Source organism: Ptychodera flava, chromosome 1 (genome assembly GCF_041260155.1).
Source record: "Ptychodera flava strain L36383 chromosome 1, AS_Pfla_20210202, whole genome shotgun sequence".
NCBI classification, from domain to species: domain Eukaryota; kingdom Metazoa; phylum Hemichordata; class Enteropneusta; family Ptychoderidae; genus Ptychodera; species Ptychodera flava.
In genome coordinates this window covers 46,637,746-46,660,026 of record NC_091928.1, presented here as the reverse complement: position 1 = coordinate 46,660,026, position 22,281 = coordinate 46,637,746, and the positions used below count along the sequence as shown (strand labels likewise).

General features: G+C 38.1%; 1 protein-coding gene and 1 long non-coding RNA gene across 2 annotated transcripts; one reads left to right on the top strand and one right to left on the bottom strand.

The window, feature by feature from the left end:
- Positions 1 to 10,355: 10,355 nt before the first annotated feature.
- Positions 10,356 to 13,571, bottom strand: LOC139139360 (uncharacterized). The gene is made up of 2 exons (XR_011553784.1): positions 12,810 to 13,571; positions 10,356 to 10,932 (listed from the first exon to the last, which is right to left on the bottom strand). It is a non-coding gene; the product is annotated as an uncharacterized lncRNA (long non-coding RNA).
- Positions 13,572 to 15,032: 1,461 nt separating this feature from the next.
- On the top strand, positions 15,033 to 21,862 carry LOC139139356 (uncharacterized). The gene is made up of 4 exons (XM_070708242.1): positions 15,033 to 15,906; positions 18,081 to 18,232; positions 18,802 to 18,870; positions 19,612 to 21,862. Exons 1-4 carry the CDS (start codon positions 15,638 to 15,640, stop codon positions 19,914 to 19,916), a joined length of 795 nt encoding a protein of 264 aa, XP_070564343.1. The 5' UTR covers positions 15,033 to 15,637; the 3' UTR covers positions 19,917 to 21,862.
- Positions 21,863 to 22,281: the final 419 nt, after the last annotated feature.

Genomic DNA, 22,281 nt, shown 5'->3' with positions numbered 1-22,281 from the left:
TTGCTTCCCAAAACTGTGACATTTGTAGTACCTGCAGAATGTGACTTTTGTGGACGGTTTTCTTAGAAATTTATACTACAATATTTCAACGTACTTTTAATAAATATAATTAATTAATTAATTATCGAGAGACTTACATTATTGCTTTCATGCACTACTGAAAAGTTATAAGAAAACTAATGTCGTTGGTACAAATCAACACCATTGTGAGTAATTTATTGTACTGTGCAAGCCCGAAACACCCACTGCACAGAATGTGTATAGTATGTGTCGAGTGTTCACTCGGAATATTTGTAATTTTGGCCGAACAATATTCTATTTGTACACTGGCGAACAGGGTAAGCGGGAAGACCTGTTATATCGACTCTACATGCCAAGCAGAATTGAAGCAATACGAATGTGCTACACAGTCTGGAATTCTCTATGTGACATACATACATACACTCCATTGGTGGAATACCAGTGAGGGCGCACACACACATCAAGGCGAAACTGCATGGATTATTTCGCTGCTGTCCCTTGCTAGTATGGAAATAAGTGAGAGCTTTTCCTGTACAATTTAACGATAATATATTGCACCGAAGGCCCGCTGGTCATGAAAACAAGCACACGACAGGGTTAGTATCAACAGTTCATGTGAACGTTTTATACCACAAATCAGTTCGATTTGTTTTCGAATATCTCTCATTGTATGTTTTTGTCTTTTAGAATGGTCTACCTTTTGAGAATCTGGCAAACTTAACCGTGTACAAACAGTGATACTCAGAACATGTGTATACTGTATCTGTATTGATTCTCTACAGAGTTGTCCAAGTATGCGCGGGTACAAAGGCTGACCAGTGAAAAAAGACGTATCGACGATTTGTATAATCATGTAGACGCAGCTTATTTATTTATTTATTTATTTATTTATTTATTTATTTCACATTAAAGGATTTCCCATTTACATACTCAAACAGGGGTAAAGACTCCTATAAGGTTGTAATCTACCATGGGGTCCGACATAAAGTATAAAATATTAAAGTTTTAAACGTGAAAATAAATATAAAAAAATCAAATAAAAAATAAAATCAGTACAAGTAAAATGTAAGAGCGGTGACTACAGATAGAAACATACATAAAAAAACTGCTAAAATGCGAATAGTCTATCTGCTTACATTGTCTCTGATGTAAGAGTTCAACTGGGATTTGAAATTATTCATGTTCGTACTGCATCTAACCACATCAGGCAGAGAATTCCAAGCTCGAGCTGCACGCATGGCAAAAGTCCTTTGACCCGTTTCAGTACGAAATCGAGGCAGTAATAATTTACAAGTTGAGGCTCCTCGTGTTTGATAAGCATGAACGTCATTCAGCGTAACAATTTTTTCGATAAGATAACTTGGAGCAGTATTGCTGAAACATTTGTACACCATGATACAGGTAAAGTAAAAAATACGTTGTCTAACAGATAGCACATTGAACCTTTCAAAAAGTACTTCAGTTGGGGTATCAAAATCAGCATTAAGTATCACTCTTAAGGCACGCTTCTGCATTTTATAAACCTTATCTATATTTTTAGAAGTCGTATTTCCCCAAACAATAGAGCAATAATCAATGGCAGATTGAATCAAACCGTAATATAAAACTTTTCTAAGGTGCAAAGGAATAAAATTACACAGGCGCCTAAGTAGACCAACTCTCCGACTCAAAGTAAGACACAAATTATCAATATGTTTGTCCCAAGAAATAAAACTGTCTAATGTTAGTCCTAGTATCTTTTCAGAGGAGACACATGAAATTTGTTTGTCATTAATAGAGATGTCTAATTGTTCACCAGAAATATTAGCGTCTTTTATTTTTTTGACGAGATCCGACTAACATGGCTTTCGTTTTGCCCTCATTTATGATCATTCCATTACTACGAATCCAGTTATTTGACAACATTACATCATTTTGAAGGGATTCATTAACATGCGGAGAAATACCAGAGGTAAGAAGGGTCTGGTCATCAGCGTACATATCAAGTTGTGAATTATGCAAAGTAAATGGTAAATCATTGATAAAAATAGTAAATAGTAGTGGTCCAACAATGATCCCTGAGGCACACCTACAGTCACCTTTTGAATATTCGAAATTTTACCCATGTAAGTAACTACTTGAGAACGATTTGATAAAAACGATTTAAACCAGTTTAACCCATTAATTTCTAGTCCATATAAAGATAACTTTTTAAGAAGGGTTTGGTGATCAACTAGATCAAATGCTTTTGACAAATCCAAAAATAGAATACCAGAAATTTGACCATTGTCAATTTTCTAACAGTTCATCACACATTCTTAATAAAGCTGTTTGACAGGAATGGTGTCTTCTAAATCCAGATTGTGTCTTATGAAGTAAATCCTTACTAGACAAAAACTCATAAAAACTACAATGTACATGTCTTTCAATAACTTTAGAAATAGCAGGTAAAATTGAAATCGGTCTATAATTGGACATTTCGGTGACACAGCCAGAACCTTTATAAATAGGAACAACTCTTGCACATTTTAAAATATCAGGGACGACTGCACTGTCAATACTTAAATTTAACACCTTTGTCAACGAATCTGAAATTACCGAAGCACCTATGCGCAGTAGTTTTGCGCTTACATTATCGGTGCCCGTAGATTTACAATCTGATAAAGCTTTCTTTACAAAGTCAACAGAAAGAGTAGGAATTGCGAATGAAGATCCGTCAAGTTTCTCATCGAGATACTCCGTCAAGAAAGAAAAGTCGGGATTGTCATCGACAGAAACGTTGAGTTTTTTAGGAATGCTAGAAAAATAATTGTTGAAAGCATTAGCAAGCACAGTGGAATCGGTAACAAGAGTGCCATTAACCTCCATCGGAGTGTGTTTTTGTTCCCTGGGTTTCGTGATATTATTATAAATATTCCACACTGCTTTACAATTTGAACCATTATCATTAAGCTCTTTGATAAAGTAGTCCTTTTTAGCTTTGTCGATCAAATGAACTACTTTATTTCTAGCAGTCTATAAAGACCAGTTTAGTAATGTCCCCTTTAGCCTGATTTAACAAAGCATCCCTCTCATGCATAGCATTCAAAATGTACTGATTCATCCATGCTGGCTGTTTTACACACGCTTTTCAATATAAGGAGCATGTATATCACAAATCTTATTGAAAATAGTAACCCAAAGTCTGGTAGCAATCATTTACATTACTCGTGAGATTAATTAAAAACCATGGCGCATGAGCTAAGTCATCAAGAAAAGAGTCTTGTTTAAAATGCGTCAGTGAGCGAAATTTAACAGACAAATGAGAGGAAACACGTGTAAAATTTGAGTTCTTTTTGCGGACGCAAATAATAGGGTAGTGATCAGACATACCGATCCCAGGAATTTGAACGTTAGCGATATTTTCATTGTTAGAGACATAGATGTGATCAATACAAGTTTTCGAAACGGGTCTTGTTGTTTCGGAGATTATTTGATCCAAATTCATATTACTTGGTTGGTTACCTTGAAGAAAGAAAAGACAAAAATGATTACGCAATTTGTTATGGTGATAGCATTGACTGAAACACGATGTAGTTAAACTTATTTTATGTCGGTTTCACTTATTCGAATGTATACCGTCAAGATCAATATTTATCGGTCGATATAAGCACGCCGGCGCTGACTCTGAACAATTACAGACAGTAGAGACGTTGTCTTTAAACTGTAAAAGGAAGAACGCATCACATACGGATCTGAAATCAGATGGTCACGCCGCCATCTAGAGGTCAACTGCAGAGAAGTTAAGATGATTCGGCGAATGACCCGCCGCAATACATGTAGAGACTTAAAATTGGGTATAGATCAGGGGATGTCGGGCCTACCAATAATTTCGCGTATACATTTTTACCGTCCAGTCTCATTGATGGTTTGCAGATACATGTAATGGAAGTAAGCTTTATGCTTAATAGACATGGTATGACATCAGAAAAAAACATGATTAGAAAGCGTCTGAAAAGCGATTAAAACCTGGATACATGAAATTAACTGATTTGGATGAATATCTGTGATTTCATAAGAAATGAAAACAAGTAAAAGCAACGTAACCGTTACGTTGATCCAATATAACTCCGTTTCCCGAAAGTTTCGCGGTGACTGAAACTAAGAGAATGTGTGATTTGGGTACCATACAACAGATTTCATTTCAGTCTATTTTTTTGGTTTCAGGTATATCTTTTAATTGTTGACAGGGAATGTTTTCCATCATTTAACACATAATTTTGGCAAAAGTAAATGCCCCTTTTGAGCTTACAAACAAATATACTATTTATCGATTTCTTTACAAATGGTATGTTGATGGCAATAGTGTGTATACTTTTTCAGACATTTGTATGGTCTAAAATGAAACTGCAATTTAAGGGCAATAGGAGACGGTACCGGTTGTTATGGCTCGAAAGACGATGTCAGTTGTTCCATGAAGTATATTTAACTTAGCAACCAAAAGACACACAAACGCACACACAAACGAGTCTTGTGAAACCCTAACTTCAGTTTAGTTTTGCAAGCCCTAAATAAAAGTTTCATACAATTTTCAACATGGGACTGCATGCTATAAATTGTAGTTGCTAATTTGCATAGTATGACCTGCATTGTTGAAACTGTATATATTATTCTAGGAATACGATACTTACGCGGCTCATTGCACCATAAAAATATTACGTGAATTATTGGATACCCTTGATAAAGTGATATAGTCTGTTGATTTACCCAGCCTGTACATAGACCGGCCGCAGTCTTCTCTCGACTGTTCATGATCTCTCATCCAGGATTGGCATGATCTCTTCAAGGCTGATTCGGTTCCCCAGCAACAGGAGTAAATTGACACGTACCCTAGCCTCTTCGAAGACCGTAACAACTCGAGCAGCGTCCAAGATGACCTACATCTTGACGTGACCTTTAGTGGTAATGAGACACAATTGCTCCCGGTATATTTATAGCTTGTTTCGTTTCATTTCTGTCATTTTAATTCCTCATCTGGAACATTGACTTGGCGAACAGCTGAATTTAAATCTTTGATTTGGGGTCAAATGAAACATGTGCGATGACACATTACACACACAATGTGCCATCCACATTTACTCACCGCTGACCCATGTGCGTCTTTTAAAGAATATTTTTCGTGACACATTTATTGGTATGGGGATGTTTCTTCAGGCCCATTTCATGAAATTTCCAAACGGGTTCAAAAACCTGAACATTTAGATAGTATTAGGCTCGGAGTAGCTCAAAGCAACATCGAAAAATGTGCAACGTGAAAAACAAAAGTCCTGCAGCTATACACGATCCCGGTACACGATGGTGCCGAGCAAGTAGGCTCCAATATCTGTTTTATATAGCTGTGTAAATTCAGGGCAGAACAACTAAACGAAATGTCCATGATGTAAGCGCTAAGTATTTCGGAATTATGGTATTCCCCTTAGCAGCACGGCACTATTATGAATGTGCTCGATAACGCTGAGGGCGCACTCACGCTAAGACGAAGGGTCACCACATGACTCAATTTAAGTGATGGGAAGTGCCATATTTGTGGCCGAGAAGAAACACTGGAACATATCTTATTTGAGTGTAAATATGTAAAAGAAATTTGGCAGAAATTATTTCTTTCTTTTTCAGAAACACAACTTTGATATCAATATCAATATCAAAAGATTAGCAATTGCAGGAATCGAAAATGATAATAACGCAACATCTGACATTATTTATTGTATTACTTCCTTTGTAAAATACACAGTTTGGAATATTCGAAATTCAGTTACTCTTGATGGGATTAAAGTTTCCCTTCAATCATATGTTATTCAATTAAAATGCTATCTTTCCTCATGGATGAATACATTATATTTCACTTATAAAATTAATGAACAAAACTGAGGATTTTATCGCAAGTTTTCAAGCCTTGTTAAACTTGAAGGAGAAGAATGCATCTTGAATGCATTCATATGATGATCTTTGTAATTAAACACTAAATTGGGTTTTTTTTCAGACAATTCGCGTTGTAATTTTATCGTATTCACCGTTATGTAGATTTGTTTTATTTGCGACCATGTTGAAATAAATTTATCTTTTTCAAAAAAAACCATAACTCAACCCATTTGCTACGAGCCTCGAAATACTTGATTCATAATAATGATAATATTATGATTACCATAATTTGGTAAAAGTTGTCTATTTTCTTCATGATTGAATAATGATGTTTCACACCAATGCACCGAATTACTAGTTATGTTTTTGTCACATTCAGCAAAACACGGAAGAATAAAAAGATCTACACACCGTCCTACCCTATTTGTTCGGAGTCAATATTATACGTAAAGGCTAACATCTTCGGCTGTTTGAATTTCAGTCTTGATTTGGTTTGATTATCGCGTCCTTGACAGTATGTAAAAGTCAAACCCGTGAGAGCAACTAGAGCAAGTGATTATATCACGACTTCAAAAAACAGAAGTTCATTGTAAACTATCACTTTAGATCAGGTAGTAAATATCATTGTTGGTCGATGACTTCTATTATTTTATTATCACCTTTGCGGGAAAGATAACACACTAATTTTCGATTCGATACTTTTGTACAGTACTACTCTAGCCCGATACAAAAGGTACATTGTTTACGATGGAAATGAAAGCAGTCTAGTAACCATGAAAATTTTTCGAAAATCTCTTAAATGTGTTTTTGGCATCAAAAATTAAGGCTATTGTTGTACTCATTAAGAATGTGCGCCTGTCTGAATGCTCGATGTAATGTCACCGGTGAGGGCTTTGGACGGATTCACACATCACACCCAGATCTGATCAGTTGATCACACCGCCGCCTAGTGGTCAACTCCAGTGAAATATTAGGAAGATAATCGTGACAATGTATCCATGTGCAGCGGACCCGTACAAATCTCATTTTAAAGCTCTTAAAGTAAAAAAAATCCGTTTTAGTTTCCCGAAAATTTCATTTTTCCTGATAAAGTTAATGGATGTTGGCCATTTTGAATTTCAAATATCGCCAACTATTGATTTGTTTCTCTAGTACACAAATTTTTCACGTCACGGTTGACCCCTGATTTTTATTCTTGATTTGAGAATTGTTGAAATTTTCCATTGAGGAGGTTTAAGTCTTTCACTTTCAGGGCGCGTACTAAAATCAAGGATCTGCAGCGAGAATATGTGTTACGCAATATAACGATGTGATGCGTCTGTTTATGTGGATATGATCCCTAACCTTTGTTTACGTGGGCAAACTTATTGCAGAAAACATGAAAATACAGGGTTTACTCCTTCTGTGTGTAAAGTCTAGTGTGAGAAGCCTGCAACTACAGCCGTCAAAGGCCATGGAGTGGCCTGTAATTCCGAATAAGTAGGAAATTGCAACAATTGCCAACTACCGTATTAAATCACAAGGTGTAAATTACAGCCTACTAGTAGTTTTTCATGTCAGAAACTTGTGCATAAGTTTTATTTAATAACTGTGGCTGAAGTGCATGGTAAAAACCTTTTTTGCTTAATGTAGAAGAAGAAGCGTTTGTAACTTACTGTTACAGTAAAATACGATATTGAAAAACATTGTCCATTACTGTATCTCTTTCGATATTTAAATTTAGAGCCACAACGCGTAACATTATAAGCGACTTTCACTTTCTCTTTTAAGAAAGCTTAGACATTCACAACGCAAACGATAATTCATCTTACCTTATCAATGCATTTTTCTGGCAAAATTCCAAGCATACATAGATTTACGAGGAAAGAAAGACGATCAGTGCTGACGACACAAGTCTTACAGTAGAAATAGCCGGCAAGTTACCTTCGACGAGTGGTTGTTTACTTATTTGTTTGTCTGTTAGTTTTCTCGAAAAGGGGATACTGCAATATGGAATTACATGGTTTTTAATGTCTTCGCAAAGTTTGACATATAAGACATTTAAATTTTGGAATATTTTGGTTTGTTTTCGTTTTTGGTGTTTCCATAGGCGTAGCCGCGTTCACTGATAAGAATGCATTTTAACGTCACGTGATTGCTAACAAGATGGCATCACGCCAAGGCTTTGTCTCGTCTAGCAGCTGTAACAAAGGATTTCATAAACCGCCATTTTTGTCGGTAGTCTACATACAGCGATCTCTTGAAGCTCGTCGACAATGGTGGATAAGGAATTCAAAACTGAATAAGGCAAAACTTGACAGTAATTTTACTGACAATTTGTTGGGTTTTTTTGCAAATATCTAAATCAGAAAATGTTGACATGCTTTTGAGTTGATATCATTTAGCATCTTACTGGAGGACCCGGTGTCGTGTGAATGTAAAATGAAGTTCAAGGTAGATTGGAAAGCAGATATGAAAAGAGAGAACGAAATTGTAAGTGCCAGAAAGTTTAATTATCACAAACAAAATAAAAGTAAAAAAGTAAAAAACACAAGTTTTTATACAAGTATAAAAATACGCTCGTCGAATACAAAAATACAATGGCTGAAGTTTTCACAATTACCGTTTGATCAAGCTCAATAACATACATTATAGTATCTATTATAAATGATTTCTGATAGGTTTAAAGGAAATGATATTGGAATGTATTTTTATCGGATTACCTTCACAGGAAAATACCGCGACAAATGTCTCATTACGAACCTAAAACCGATGTACTTTAGGTTGTGAACTTTCACTTTCACTTTGAAAAGCTTGAGCATGATTTTAAATACATAGAGTCGTCGGCACAATCTTTCCGCCAAAATTTTGTACATTCTAACGACACTTTCCATTGAACCATAGGCCCTATGGGGTTTATTGGGCACGAGGTCATGCCGCGTTGAAACTATTTGAAATTGTAAATGCTTTTGTGTGGTTAATGTCTGAAAGTGGAATGCTACGGCTAAAATAACAAATTAAGCGCGCTAAGATATAGTATGCCCTTACGACGCAGACAACTTTGCTCTCATTTGACATTATTTTTGCTGATTTTGTTCTTAGTTAGAAGCTTTCAGTTCAGTTTTAACACACTGACAGTCCTTTGTAACATAATGTATGAATATACGGTTTTAAATATTTTCTTTATTTGTTCATTATTTTAGAAAAGTCTTTAAAATACAGTTTACAGATAAACATATTTGTTAACAATAAAATTACATACGATTCATTGTGTTACCGAGGGTAATACTTAGTATTTTACATTATTTAGGAAAAACGTTTCAACATGACTGGAAAGGCCTTCGTCACACACATGCAAGCGAATAATAATAGGTACTGCATTTGTCGATGATGTCATTTCTATTGTATTCTAGCAATTGTGTCATCAAGGCAATGTTGTTTATTTCACAATCAGCTTCAATTAGGGCGGACATTTTCATGACTCTGCGGTTATTTTACAGGGTTTTCTCTCGACTACGCAATTGCGCATTTTTCTGCCCCCTAAAAGTTACGGACAGCGAGAAAACACAGCAGGCAAATACGCCCATATAGCGACCCAGCCTGTGAATTTGCTGTTGTTTCTGCCCCCTAAAATATCAAGTCTGCCCCCCCCCCCCCCATTTTGATGAATGGGGCAGAAATTGCCCCTTCAGAGAAAACAATAATTTTAGTAACTAAAATTAATATTCTCACACTAATAAACGCATCAAAATACTGTCGAACGAGAGCAAAATTGTCGTTTGATAAAGTTATTTTAAAAACATCCCAAAATTACACAATTTGCCTTGTTGGTTTGTGCATTAATTTGGTTAAATTGAAAACATTGAACTGTGATAAAGCAAAATTATACGATTTGTTTCTTTCTGAAGGCCTTGCCTTGTTAGTTTGCGTGTTAATTTGGATACCTCACAAACGCTTTCTGATAAGCGACTCGGCTTTAAATCAAGAAATCATCCGAGTCGTTGAAATCTTGAACAACGTCTTTTAATGTATGCAAACCCTCAGTGTAAGTCAAAGACTACGGCGGGTAAGGCATACCTTCGACCTCCACTGCAGCTTTCGTGTTGGTCGCCTGAGGGCATATCGAGGAATCGACAAAGTGTATGTACGACATACGTGCACATATCACTGAAGTTATACTGGCCTAAAATAAATGTCAGGGACATTTTCTTAATGGGATTGTGCAAATTGATGATGAAGTAATATTTTGTACATCGCATATATTGTATATATCTTTCGGTTTCCATAGATTGCGACAAGGCAACAGTAGCCTATACTCTGTTCTCGGAGGACATAAGATAACTATGACGTCTACTCCGGATATTTCAACTTAGAGTCATCCTTTTGAGAGTCGAGCAAAGTCATGATTTTGAGGAAACAACAGAGACAACCACATTTCAAAAAAGAACCAAGTATCGCAAATAATATCACTTCCCCTCTTCGATGAAAGTAAGGGTCCAGCAACACGGTACCCTTAAATAAATTTTATTTCAATCATATTACATTCACTAATATGAACGCCTCTGTAGCAACACGGTACCCTTAAATAAATTTTATTTCAATCATATTACATTCACTAATATGTACGCCTCTGTAGCTCTTTTATAAAGTTATGGTATAAGGTTAGTTATTTGCTTATCACAAAAAAAAATCATTTTCACTTCAACGGGTCATCAACGACAAATTGTTAGTTTCGAGTTTTTCAGTTTATGTAAACATAGAATGATTAAAACACATTGGCAAGTGGAATATAATCAAAATATCGGGCATATGTACTACATAAAATGTTCACATCATTATGTCTCGTTGTCACTATATGATACCAGCTGCTTTAGATCATACCCTGTTTATCCGTAACCCGTTTACTACCGTCTCCCTCTTGGTCGAGAGTACGTTAACTGTGATTCGTCGTTTTATAAGCGGCGTTCACATGCCCTGACTTGTCAATATTCGCTTTCTTCGTGTCTTTTTCAGAGTTCCCTATCATGGCTGGGATCTTGGAAGGAAGATTGCGGCCTGAGGAGGAAAACACAGAAAATAATTTGATGTAAATTATTACAACTGTCACTAATACACCGCGACTGGCGATGTCGAAGTCAGTTTCAAAACGAGCTGTATCATAAGGAAAAATTATAGGTAAACGCATCTGTACGTCACGTACAAAAAGAAGCTCCAAGAGTCAATTATCCGATATCATTTCGTGAACCACTTTACTCGGTGTTTTATTAGCCTAAGTACGACTCCTTGGCGCAGTCGATAGGCAGTTCTATTTATTATTATACTATTTATACATGTTGATGACACAGTTGAGCTTTCGAATAACCGGTTTCGCAGACTTATTTCGCGAAGAACTGGCTTCAAAAACTGCTGATGTTTGTTAGGAAGGCGTATTTGCATTATATAGTGAAACGCATTCCTTGCAAATGCTAACCACGTGATTCAATTGTTTGCGTGTTATATTGGTCGATTAACCAATGTAAAATCAAGGCTATATATGACCATGACTAATATAAGGAACAATCAAAGTCCTACATGCGTGATCTTGTATCATGTTGCAGTCCTCATTCCAAAGTTTATCAACACTCCGATCGTACCTATTCGTTTAAATCTTTTGTCGGGCGAATTTATACTTAATTTGAAAGTCGGTCGACTTTCGTTTTACCCTACAAAAGCGCCAAAAGCTCCTTACAGTAACACAAAACAGGAGTGCTGCCAAGCTGGTCCAGACCCCATACTGCGTAAAGCTTATTCAGTTACTACCCATATCCGTAAATGTCAGACCACTACCTATTGCTAATTTTCCGAGACAAAGCTAATGTTGTTATGGACTGAAATAGTCGGGTACGTACAGCGTGTGCGGTGTGAAAACAGGAGTCCGGACACAAAACGGAGATGCGGGGCAGCACAAATATGGCTGAATGCGGGAACAGGGAAATAGATTTATTTAATTCAAAGAGGGAAGTGTTTCAGACAAAAATGACATAGGGAACTGATTGGTCGCGGCCACTTCTCAAAATGCTTCTTGATCAACGACTGTACAGCTTCCACCTCTTATGGGAACTTAACAAATCATGGTAGACGTACGATGTGCAGGGAGTTATGAAAATACACTTGGTGGGGTGTGCTGAATTTTTAAATTGCTTTCCTCTGACTAATTCCCTCAAGCATTCCCAAAACATTTTTTTTTACGGTCCGGGTTTTATTTCCGTCATTGTTCTGTTGTATACGCCATGCACCACACAGACAACAGTCCCGGAAAGATGTCGAGGAGAAAAACCCACACATTTTCGCTTTTACAAAATTATTTCGGTCGAAAATGTTTGTCACCTGACACTCTGTAGCGCTAGCCTAGAATTCTATTCGTCCGCTTGCCTCCGTACCTCCGGCCCCTTAACCGTATATTTGCCAGTATTCACGATTAGAAAGTCCATTATGAAAACAGTTACTTCGTTTATATTAATTTCCCTTGCCTTCGTCTCTGTCCGTCTGTCGCAATGCTTGTCCATATTTCTGTGATGTACGTCGTTGTGTCTGTCATAGTCGTTCAAATTGATCTTTGTTCCATGTCGTCTCATCTATCATGACCAGCTGCAAAGATAATATAAATGAGTGCATGGCGGGCTCTTTTCTCACTAGCATTTGTATAAGCAGCTTAGAAATTAGGTATTTATCGTGCGAAAACGACGTAGCGACTAGATGACTATGACTAATATACCAGCAATATGTGCGGTTCAAACATCGCCCTATTCAAAGCATTGGACAAAGACAGCTATACTGACATAGACGCAATGAAATAGACGCAAAGAAAACAAGCTTTGTGAGAGCAAGAACGGGACGGTCGCTAAGTTCTCCTATGAAGAAGTTCACCATTTTTTCTAAAACAACAAATATACCTTTCTGGATTGTGCATGTTTCCCTCTTCAGTTTCACCACTACTGCGATGAAAACCAATACAATGGACACCACCAGCACCACAGCAAATAGTGTCGCAGATGCTATGAACAACGCGTCGACGTCAGTTGATGTGACCTGAAAAGTTGCGTCGCCAAGTCCGTTTTGACATTCACTTTGTGGCGTTGACGCTTTCCTTGCATCGGTGAGGTCCTGTGTACCATCGATGACTGCCTGTGGTTGACAAGATTTGGTGCCATTGTCGAAAATTAGCCCCTCAGCACACTCTCCGCAAACAGTGTCAGTGGTCGGTGTACACGGCGACAGTATAACCGCCCCGTCTGGGCAAATCTGGCAGTGCCTGCAGATGACACTCGGGCTCCTCCGTCCACTTCTACCTCTATGCCGAACAAGTCACCGTACTCTAACTTGAACAAGAATGAACCCTCCTGACACGCGTACCCAAATAGACCGGTGCTGACAGATTTCTTAGTTGGCATGGCAGCAGCAGATGATATAATGTAAGCCATCATAACAATAAGCGGTAACGCCGACACGAACAGCACTCGGATAACAAACATGATGATGCGATTGAATTTGACTTAGAATTTGCTCCTGGTCGCTACAGTAAAATCAGTATGCTTTGGTTCACAGATGAATGTTTTTAGGTCTGATAAACACTAAACTACTCTTTGGCGGTTTCATAGAATAGCGGGAATTCCCGAAGCGATAAAGATTTGCATATGCAAATTTTGAGTCGATATACTATAGGCTGATTGAAGTCAAGCGAAGGAACCGAAAGCAGTCGCATGGCAGTTAACAAACATAAATTGTGATTCCAAAGATAAAAATATACATGACAATTTTACGATGTTATTGTTCATTATTCAGAAAGCAAGCGTTGTCTGTTTATATGTCGACCGAAACAGTACAGCTACGTGTCAGTATTACTAGACCATATACGCCACGAATCTATAAATAGTAACAGGGGATTTCTTTCAAACAGCCGTGATTCGTGTGATTGCCGCTCACGCCATCTTGCGACGGCTCCGACAATTGAATTTTGTTCCATTAAGTTCCATGTAACTCTCTCTCGTTTCTCTCTCGTGCTCACTTCTCTCTCTCTCCTCTCTCTCTCTGTTCTCTCTCCTCTCTCTCTCTCCTCTCTCTCCCCTATTATTAGTCCCATAAAAGTCAAACACCGTTACACTGCGACCCATTGTAATTCCCCATAATATTTGTTTTTATCTCGTTCTTCAGGTACCGAAACCAAAACTAGGAGAGATTCTTTGTGTAAAATTTTCTCGGCTAAGCAATTTTTTTTTTTCACAGCAAAAGAAAACGTTTAAGGAAAATGTTTCCACCGATCATCAGAATTAATTTCATAGCCGGTAGCCAAACTACTAGTATGCGTTCGTAACTTGGCACAGAGCCAGCTGTGTCGTCACGGGAATTTCCACAAACAAAACAATGGATGGATCGAACCACTGGACCTCTGTACTGTAAAGTGAAAACAACTGCACACGTGATAACTCTGTCAGGTCAACAAAACAGGGGGTCGGCTGGACTCTTTATGTCAAATATTAAGATGCAACAACGAAGAATAAAGATCAACGATAAATTCACACTGCTTGTATAACGATGGAGGAAATATCTATATTTAACCGCTATGGTGTTAAATTAAAGTTGCTGAGACTCAGAAACGGTGTCAAAAGAGTTTAGGCGGATGAGTCCATCTTGATGGACCCTTAAAGATGGAACTCGCTTACGTTTTGCTGAAGTTTACGAGTTTATCTTCACGAGGACGTCAAGTATGGTCATGCGACTCGGCTCATTCGAGATAAGCGTATTATTCTTTTGCAGCTTCACCATCCGTGTTACGCATGCGCCCAATACGAGTGCTATTTTTAGCTGGGGATTTCCCGGGTTTCACCATACGTAATCGGTCAAACAGCTTGGCTGAGATCAGACTGACCGCAAATACGTAATTCGTCAGTGTCAATTTACTGCGTGTTATGAGTTCATGATCAATGAAAAAAAAGAACGCTTCGGCTGTGAAACCAAGAGACGAATTTAACATGCACCATGGGTGACTCGAGTAGAGGGAGTCCCGTCCATTGCCTGATCGATTGCCCACGTGACATGAACCCATCCCAGCCCAGTCCAATTATAACCCTTGAGCCCTACCACACATTCCTGGTATTGAATCTTTTCTGATTCCCTGCGCGTCCGTCGCCTTTGAGCGATCCCATACAAATGGCCTTACGAAGGCTGCAGTATTCTTGCAACGTCGTTCGATCATTGATATGGCATTCGTTTGTGACGTCACTTGTTGGCCACGGTAACCGAGGTCGATTGACGTCAATAGTCACATGATGCTTGTCATGTAGCTGTCCCAGTGAGTGGTGTGTACAAAGTTTTGCTCGCCCTAAAGTTTGCTTTCTGAGTGAATTAAGTCGGGGTGTTTACACCTTTTTCGTGTTTGCTGAAATCCAACGGCTACAAGACAATGAGCTAGTTTTTGATTCTGAGGACGTAATAACTCGGAATCGGAGGGTGGAACGCCGACGGTCTGATCGGGGCCGGGCACGGACAGTGCATTGACTATCGGAGTTGTAGCCGGTCCTAATTAATATCGTCCTTCTTGGAACTGACATTTACGGTGGCACAACAGGCACCTGTAGAACGGGCACCAGAGCTACAACTGCGTCCTGCTGGCGGGACCGCTAACTGTACGCTCTGTCGCAAGAACCAAGGTAACTGTCAACGCAAATAGCTGTATCATTTTCTCAACCACCTGTGAAGAGCTACCGCCAATAGAAGACACGCCATGCAGAACTGTTCAGCACATCTGACCAACCTGGCTGCCATTCTCTCGCCGTTGACCTGGTGTACGTTGATCATGATCATCACGTTCGTCGGACCGGTCACGCTAACGGAGATAGACTTTTGCGACGGCAAAGAGTATTACGACAAGTACACTGGTTGTCTTTGCGGCAAGCAGTTCGCCAAGAGAATCAAATTAAAGGACTCCGAGCTAAAGGCGCAATCGGACAATGCTACTCCACATTTTGAGATTATAAAGGCAAGGAAAACAAGGTAGGTTTTTAATGAAAGTGTAAACCATCCTCACTATATTTTTGTCATCCACATTCAAGAAGTAAAAGCCGGTCATATTTATTCGTAAAATGTTCTCCATTCGACAAAAGTACGCATGCGCACTGAGCTTGTCACGTTCTGTCCTTTTGAACAAAAGTTATTTTGTTTTTACGGTTTAAATGACTGCTAAGAGTTTTACAGTCCATTTCACACACCGGGTGAGATTTTCAACACAAATAATACGATAAGGTTATTCGTTGTGTCAGTGAGCACATCAGGTGTTTTGACCTCAACACTTTCAGTGGACTACTATGTTAAGGTGACCTCTTGAAATTCTTCGGTGATTATATCACCACGGAAGAATGCTACCCACCCACGCATCGAAACAAACTGTACTGCCAGTTTACCCCTTTCAAGGTCACCGATTCGGCAATCTTCAGCCACTGTTTTGAAATAATCGAAGGAAAAATGTGTATTTGAAGCCATACAATTGCCGGTCCGATCTTCAAGTTACCTCGCACATGTAGTATAAAAACAACTAAACGACCTACCTATTCATATCAGTTTCAAAAGCAGGAAAATTTTTAAAGACATGTTTAAGATAGGGCATGGCAAACCCTGCCTAACATGGTTTCTTCCACCACTGTGAAGCAAAGTGCTTCTGTCCGACTCTACTTACTTTTGATCAGATCAGGCTACCTGTCCCACTATAAAAAATATAATCTCACTTATACGGACTTGTAATGAAAGTAATATTTTTTTTTCACTGATACGTACAAAATCGAAGAAATATTATAAATATTTACACTTACAAAATGCATCAAATATCAGTTGACAAAGTGACCTTTTGAGGAAGGCGTTGGGACTGCAAAGATAGCATAGTTAAAAATATCTTGCGTTATGAAAGTCGTTAATATTGCCTTAACATTAAAAAAGGAATTTTGTGGTTGAAAAAGATGAATCACTGACAGATTTGAAAGTGAAAACGAAAAACAAATTTCATGTTTACACGTTGTCAAAACAATGAATCCAAAGACCCGTCGAGGCGTGTAAAAATAGTCATTTGGCCTTCAAGTTTGCACGTTCCAACCAACAAACAAGGAAACAAACATAATCAGTCCCTAAAAACCTTTGGAACAGGTTATAACCTAGCATCGATTTCTCTAATCATTGTAAAATAATATATATTTTTTTCAGTGAAGTTTTATCCTTTGAAATTAAACTTTGTCCAACTCTGTACCCGTGATTTATTGAAAAGCTAATGTTCCAAGTCAAACTGACGAGAAAATAACCCATAAATTAATCACATTGATTCGCAAGATATGCTTTTGTTTATGCAAACTTATTGTACACAGTGCTTGACTATATCGACCTTTATGATAACTATGGAAAATCAAGTGAACAAAAATGTAGTCATAAAATGCATTATTTCTTAGTCAACTACTGTCAGGGAAATTTGGGGTGCGAGTTCTGTGGAGACATGCGCACTGGTTTATGCGCATCACGTTTTCGTAATCCCTTTGTTGTTTTGTCAGTTTGCGCTGATTTTGTTTCGATTGCTGTGTGGTTTAGAACCTCGCCTAAGCGCTTCAAAACCTATAGCATTGTATAATCTATATGACGTTCTCTTTTCTTGGCTGCTTTTGTTCTTAAATTCCTTACATTCACCTTTAAGGTACGCGCCTCGAAAGTGAAAGACCAAACTTTTGCTCAAACTTTCCGTAAGAACTTAAAACAATTCAAGAAAAACACTCAGGGATCACAGTGCAAATTCGGTTTTAGAATTACTCAATATTAGCCGACACTTGGAAATCAAAATGGCCGCCATGTTAGATGTATGAGAAAAAATTAATTTTCGATTTTCACAAAAAACAAGGCAGTATTTACTCTATGTGCATCAAAATGAGCCCACACAAGTGGTATATAGATAGACACAGAATTGTAATTATCCGAATATTTGTTCCCGAAACGCATTTTACCTTAATTCAGTTTTCCAGTTTGCTGGGATTTTGTTTGTTTGTCGCCGTTTTTGCCTGTTTTCATGTTGTTTCGTCATACCATATCATATCACATCATAGACCAGTGCCAAGCACCTGACAGTATTCGAAATTGTCAAACAATCAGCTTATCACGATGTGAATATAATTATCCGTTTTTCTTCTCTTTGACTACAGACGCTATGTGTGCGTACCCTGCACTATCTGCGAGGACGGGGTGATCAAGGTGGCACCGTGCTGGGAAAACCAGGATACCATGTGCCGTTCTGAACACTGCGCTGACCCGAATATGTACTATGATGTGGGTACAAGGTCCTGTCAACCCAAAGGTAAAAAACAACGGCGTTGTCTTATAAACATTCTAGCCACTGGTAAAGAGAGTGCATCGATCGTCACGTGACGATGGTATTATCTCGTCTGTGCAGTACAGTATAGAGTGTTGTTGTGGTTGTTCTATTTCAACGAATTTGTAGTAATCGGTATAGGGCGAAGTGCTCGTCAACGCTTCAGGTACCATACTTCTACACAGAACAAATATATGCACATGAAAGCGAAAAATGATGAAATTCTAGTTTGAAAACATGAAACAATCTTAAACTATAGTCACCGTTTCCTGTAAAGAAAAACGACCAACGACATAAACGTTTTGTGTGGAAGATAACACTTGTACAATGTTATCAGAAAAGGCGCAAATGCTTCACTATATTGTGCACGCGGAAACTAGAAAAGGACAGTTTAGGTGGCTTCAACTTTTTAAAAGCTTCAGTATACTAGCACGTAAACCGATAGACCGTGTATTTAATAGAGACAGAGTGTATCTCAAAATATGTACACCTGAAATGTTAGAGTGCGATATTTGTTCAACTGAAGTGACCCCGTCTGAATTCTCTTCCCACAGAAAATTTAACTCCCGAGCCGTCGGACAAGAAGGGGACGGAAAATGTTCTAACACCTACAAATCGGACAGGTAAGACTTGACAAGATAGTTGTTAGGAAAATGGCGGGAAGAGTTGGGATTAGTCCATTACGTTTTTATAGTTGAATAGTGGCCACGCTGACGTCATACTTCAACTTGGTAACCAAACAAGTTTCCCGAGAGATGTCAAATTAAATATTCTGAATCTGTTGGTCGATCTGTAGGAAAAAACTGCCCATTTTGACATTCCTGACGCAGTAAAAAAAGCGCACGCGCATGAATATTCATAAGAATAAAGAAAAGTGGTAAATGAAGGCATATGCAGATATATAGATTTGTCAGTCACTGACGGATATGAAACTGCACTGAGTGAGGTTTGCGGAGTACTAAATCACGTGAGTGGTTGATCACATGACTGATTTGATTCATCTAGCACAGTCACTGTTATGACACAAACCAGTTGAGAGTCACTATGAATGTGTGACACCAAACAAGATAAACACATTTATTTTTCCATTATAAAAATTCCTCGAATTACAGAGGATATCAACTGCCAGGTACTCCTTTATTTGCAAAGCAATCCTGGTCAGTGAGTGAATGACAAATCGATCGAAATGACTCATCTGAACATCGGACAAGGGCCGACCCAGTGCTAGTACGACAACCTCGTTACAGCACACTGCTCGTTGATAGGTCAACGTTGCAGTTTGAGAGCCTCGAAGTGAAGTTTGAACGCAGAGCGTTTGTTATAATCAATTTAAAACTGATTATAACTTTCTTTTATTCTTTCAGCATTTCAGCCTGAGGCTGAAGTCGGTCAAGCCTACGAGGGACCCGAAACGACCTTTCCTTTGTTTAAGGTGTTGATCGTCGTAGTCTGCGTTTGTTCGATCGTGATAACGGGAGTCGTCTCGGCCCTGGCTGCCATTGGACTGTGGAAGTGTCTGTCTCGTCGTCGCCACAGCTCTGGATATGCAGATGGACGATCTACTGCTACTTTGAATAGCAATGGCATGGAAATGGCGGATTTCTCCGGGTCAAGGACCTACAAATTCGAAGACGGTGAAAAATTAAGTACTAAGAGTGACAACGTGTGACTGAATCCTGTGCTTGAACTTCAATTGGAGTTAATTTGTAGCGGTGTCATCATTACGCATAATGGCATTTGATCATGACCTTGACATGAACCTGAGAATTTGTTGGTCAGGTGGTATGCTGATCATACAAAATATGTCCATCGAATTGTGGAGCATATTTAGGGACACCAAATTTTTGTGAATAAAGCAGTGGTAGTTATGTAGATCGTTACGCTTGAGTTGGCGAGAATTATTCTCAAATCACGTCAGCTGCACAAATAGGTCAATTAGGGTAGAACGCGCCCCGGGGACAGGTTTTCGGACTCTGAAATTTTACAATTCTTTTCTGATCTACCACTTGTGGGGGCATCATTTTAAAGCTCTTGGAGTAAGAAAAATGTTCACCTTATTAGTTTTCGAAAATCGAAAATTTATATTTTCCCCATACAGTTAACACAGGATATGGCGGCCATTTTGAATTTCAAATATTGGTGAAGGTTAAGTAATTTGTGTCTTTTGGAAAAAAAACTTTGCACCGTGATGTTTAGTTTGGTTAGAGCATGGTTGATAGTTTTCATAAAAGAAAGTTTGAGCTAAAGTTTAAACTTTTTTTCATTTTCGAGGCGAGTACTATCTTAAGAGATATTTATGAAAGCGCAACTTGTAAACTGACAATTCCAATTCATAGACCCATAAAATATTGCCGCTAACTCTGTTTTTCAATTAATGAAAGGAGACTTATGTGAAATAGTATATTCGCATCTGTAACGTTTTGAAACTTTTTAGATCTGTAGTTATTGTAAGCGATGCCTTTCGTCTGTTGTTTTGTCATTATGTAATCCTCGTTCTGCAAGGACCATTAAAAGTTGGGTTCCTGCTAGTTTGTATTGTACATTTTGATACGATAAGACATCGCGTATACTCTATGAAACAAAAAGAGCACTATTTTGTGGCAATTTTACCTTTCATCTCCAGACGAACAGACAGGCACAATATGTAGTATTTTCTTTAAAGGGGCAGTGGCTTTAACTTTTGACTTTCTTACTACTGTTTCATTTTTTTGACGATAAAGCATCAAAGTTTGGGACACCGTTTAGTAGAACTTGGGAAAACAAGTTTTGTTCCACGGCGGATCTAAATTTCCTTGTTAGCGAATTTGATAACACATCATCGAACCCTTTACACCATTCTGTTTGTGAAGAGAAAACGAAAATTAGTTGACACAGCCTGGGAAGTATCCAGAGCTAGGGTTAGGAATGGAGTGCTAATTCATAAGTCGCCTAGAATTACAATTTAGGTCGTATCCAAAAGTCTGTTTCTATTAATCTTCACACAGATTGGTTGTGTTAACGAGCCTGCCATGTGATCTCGATGTTCACCTTGCTTTACAAATTTTCTGAACGAGAAAATACGACAAAGAATATAAAAAAAAATTGCCAAAGTTAAGAGCTACTGTCCCTTTAACAATCGAGTAAATATGTAAATAAAAAAAAACCAACCGACCCTATAAAAAGATGCAATGCATCTTCACGTCGGCATAAATAAATGTGGTCCAATTATTGGATACATTGTCTTTATGGTCAAGGCCATTAACAGTAAAGATGGGTCACTGTCTTCAAGTTGTCTGTCGTACAGACTTAAAGCGCTTTTATTCATTTTCGATGGTATTATTTTTCTTATTTGTGTCCGCAAGACAAGGAATGCTTTTTTCTTCTCTCTAAATGTTGAAATAAAAATAGCATTGCTTCGTCAATAAATGGTGTTCACTATAGTTTTATCGTAAACAAATACATTGTAATCGAGATTAAGAATTCAGATGTAAATAATAATAATTGAGATTTTGTTACAGGCTTGGTTAGCAAGTTTACATGATTTATCGCAGCACAAGGAACTGCACCATATAAAAAAGAACAAGAGTTCTTGTCTTTCTTGCATTTTATACAATAAAATTTTTATTTGCTAATTTACTTTACGTGTAAACGTTTCCATCTGTAGTTGTGAATGTCGGAATGTTAGGAATGCAGTCGGACTCTGAGCTATAAAGATAATGGACTCAATCGCCGTCACCAAGTAAAATCAAAGGATCACACTCAGATACGTATAGAGATTAGAATTAAGGTAGAATGCACCTTGAGTAAATACATAGGGATTCTCACGTTTTTAGGTATTATACTTCTCTGACTTAGAGCTTGTAAAAGAAATGAAGTTTTACCCGTCTCCGTGTTGTGTAAATCGAAAATGTTATTGTCCCCAAAGAGTTAACATGAGGATAGCGGCCATTTTGAATTTCAAATATCGCTTAAAATGCTGTTTCCCTTGTACAAAAATGTCCTCTGTAACCCTTTATATTTTATTTTGAAAGATAATGGTTCAACGTTTTTAAGGA

Excerpts from the sequence above, each read along its gene's own strand:
- LOC139139356 (XM_070708242.1), top strand. The coding sequence starts at position 15,638 with ATGCAGAACTGTTCAGCACATCTGACCAACCTGGCTGCCATTCTCTCG. Across the intron at positions 18,233-18,801 it reads AAGGTCCTGTCAACCCAAAG|AAAATTTAACTCCCGAGCCG; the intron begins GTAAAAAACAAC and ends CTCTTCCCACAG. Across the intron at positions 18,871-19,611 it reads AACACCTACAAATCGGACAG|CATTTCAGCCTGAGGCTGAA; the intron begins GTAAGACTTGAC and ends TTATTCTTTCAG.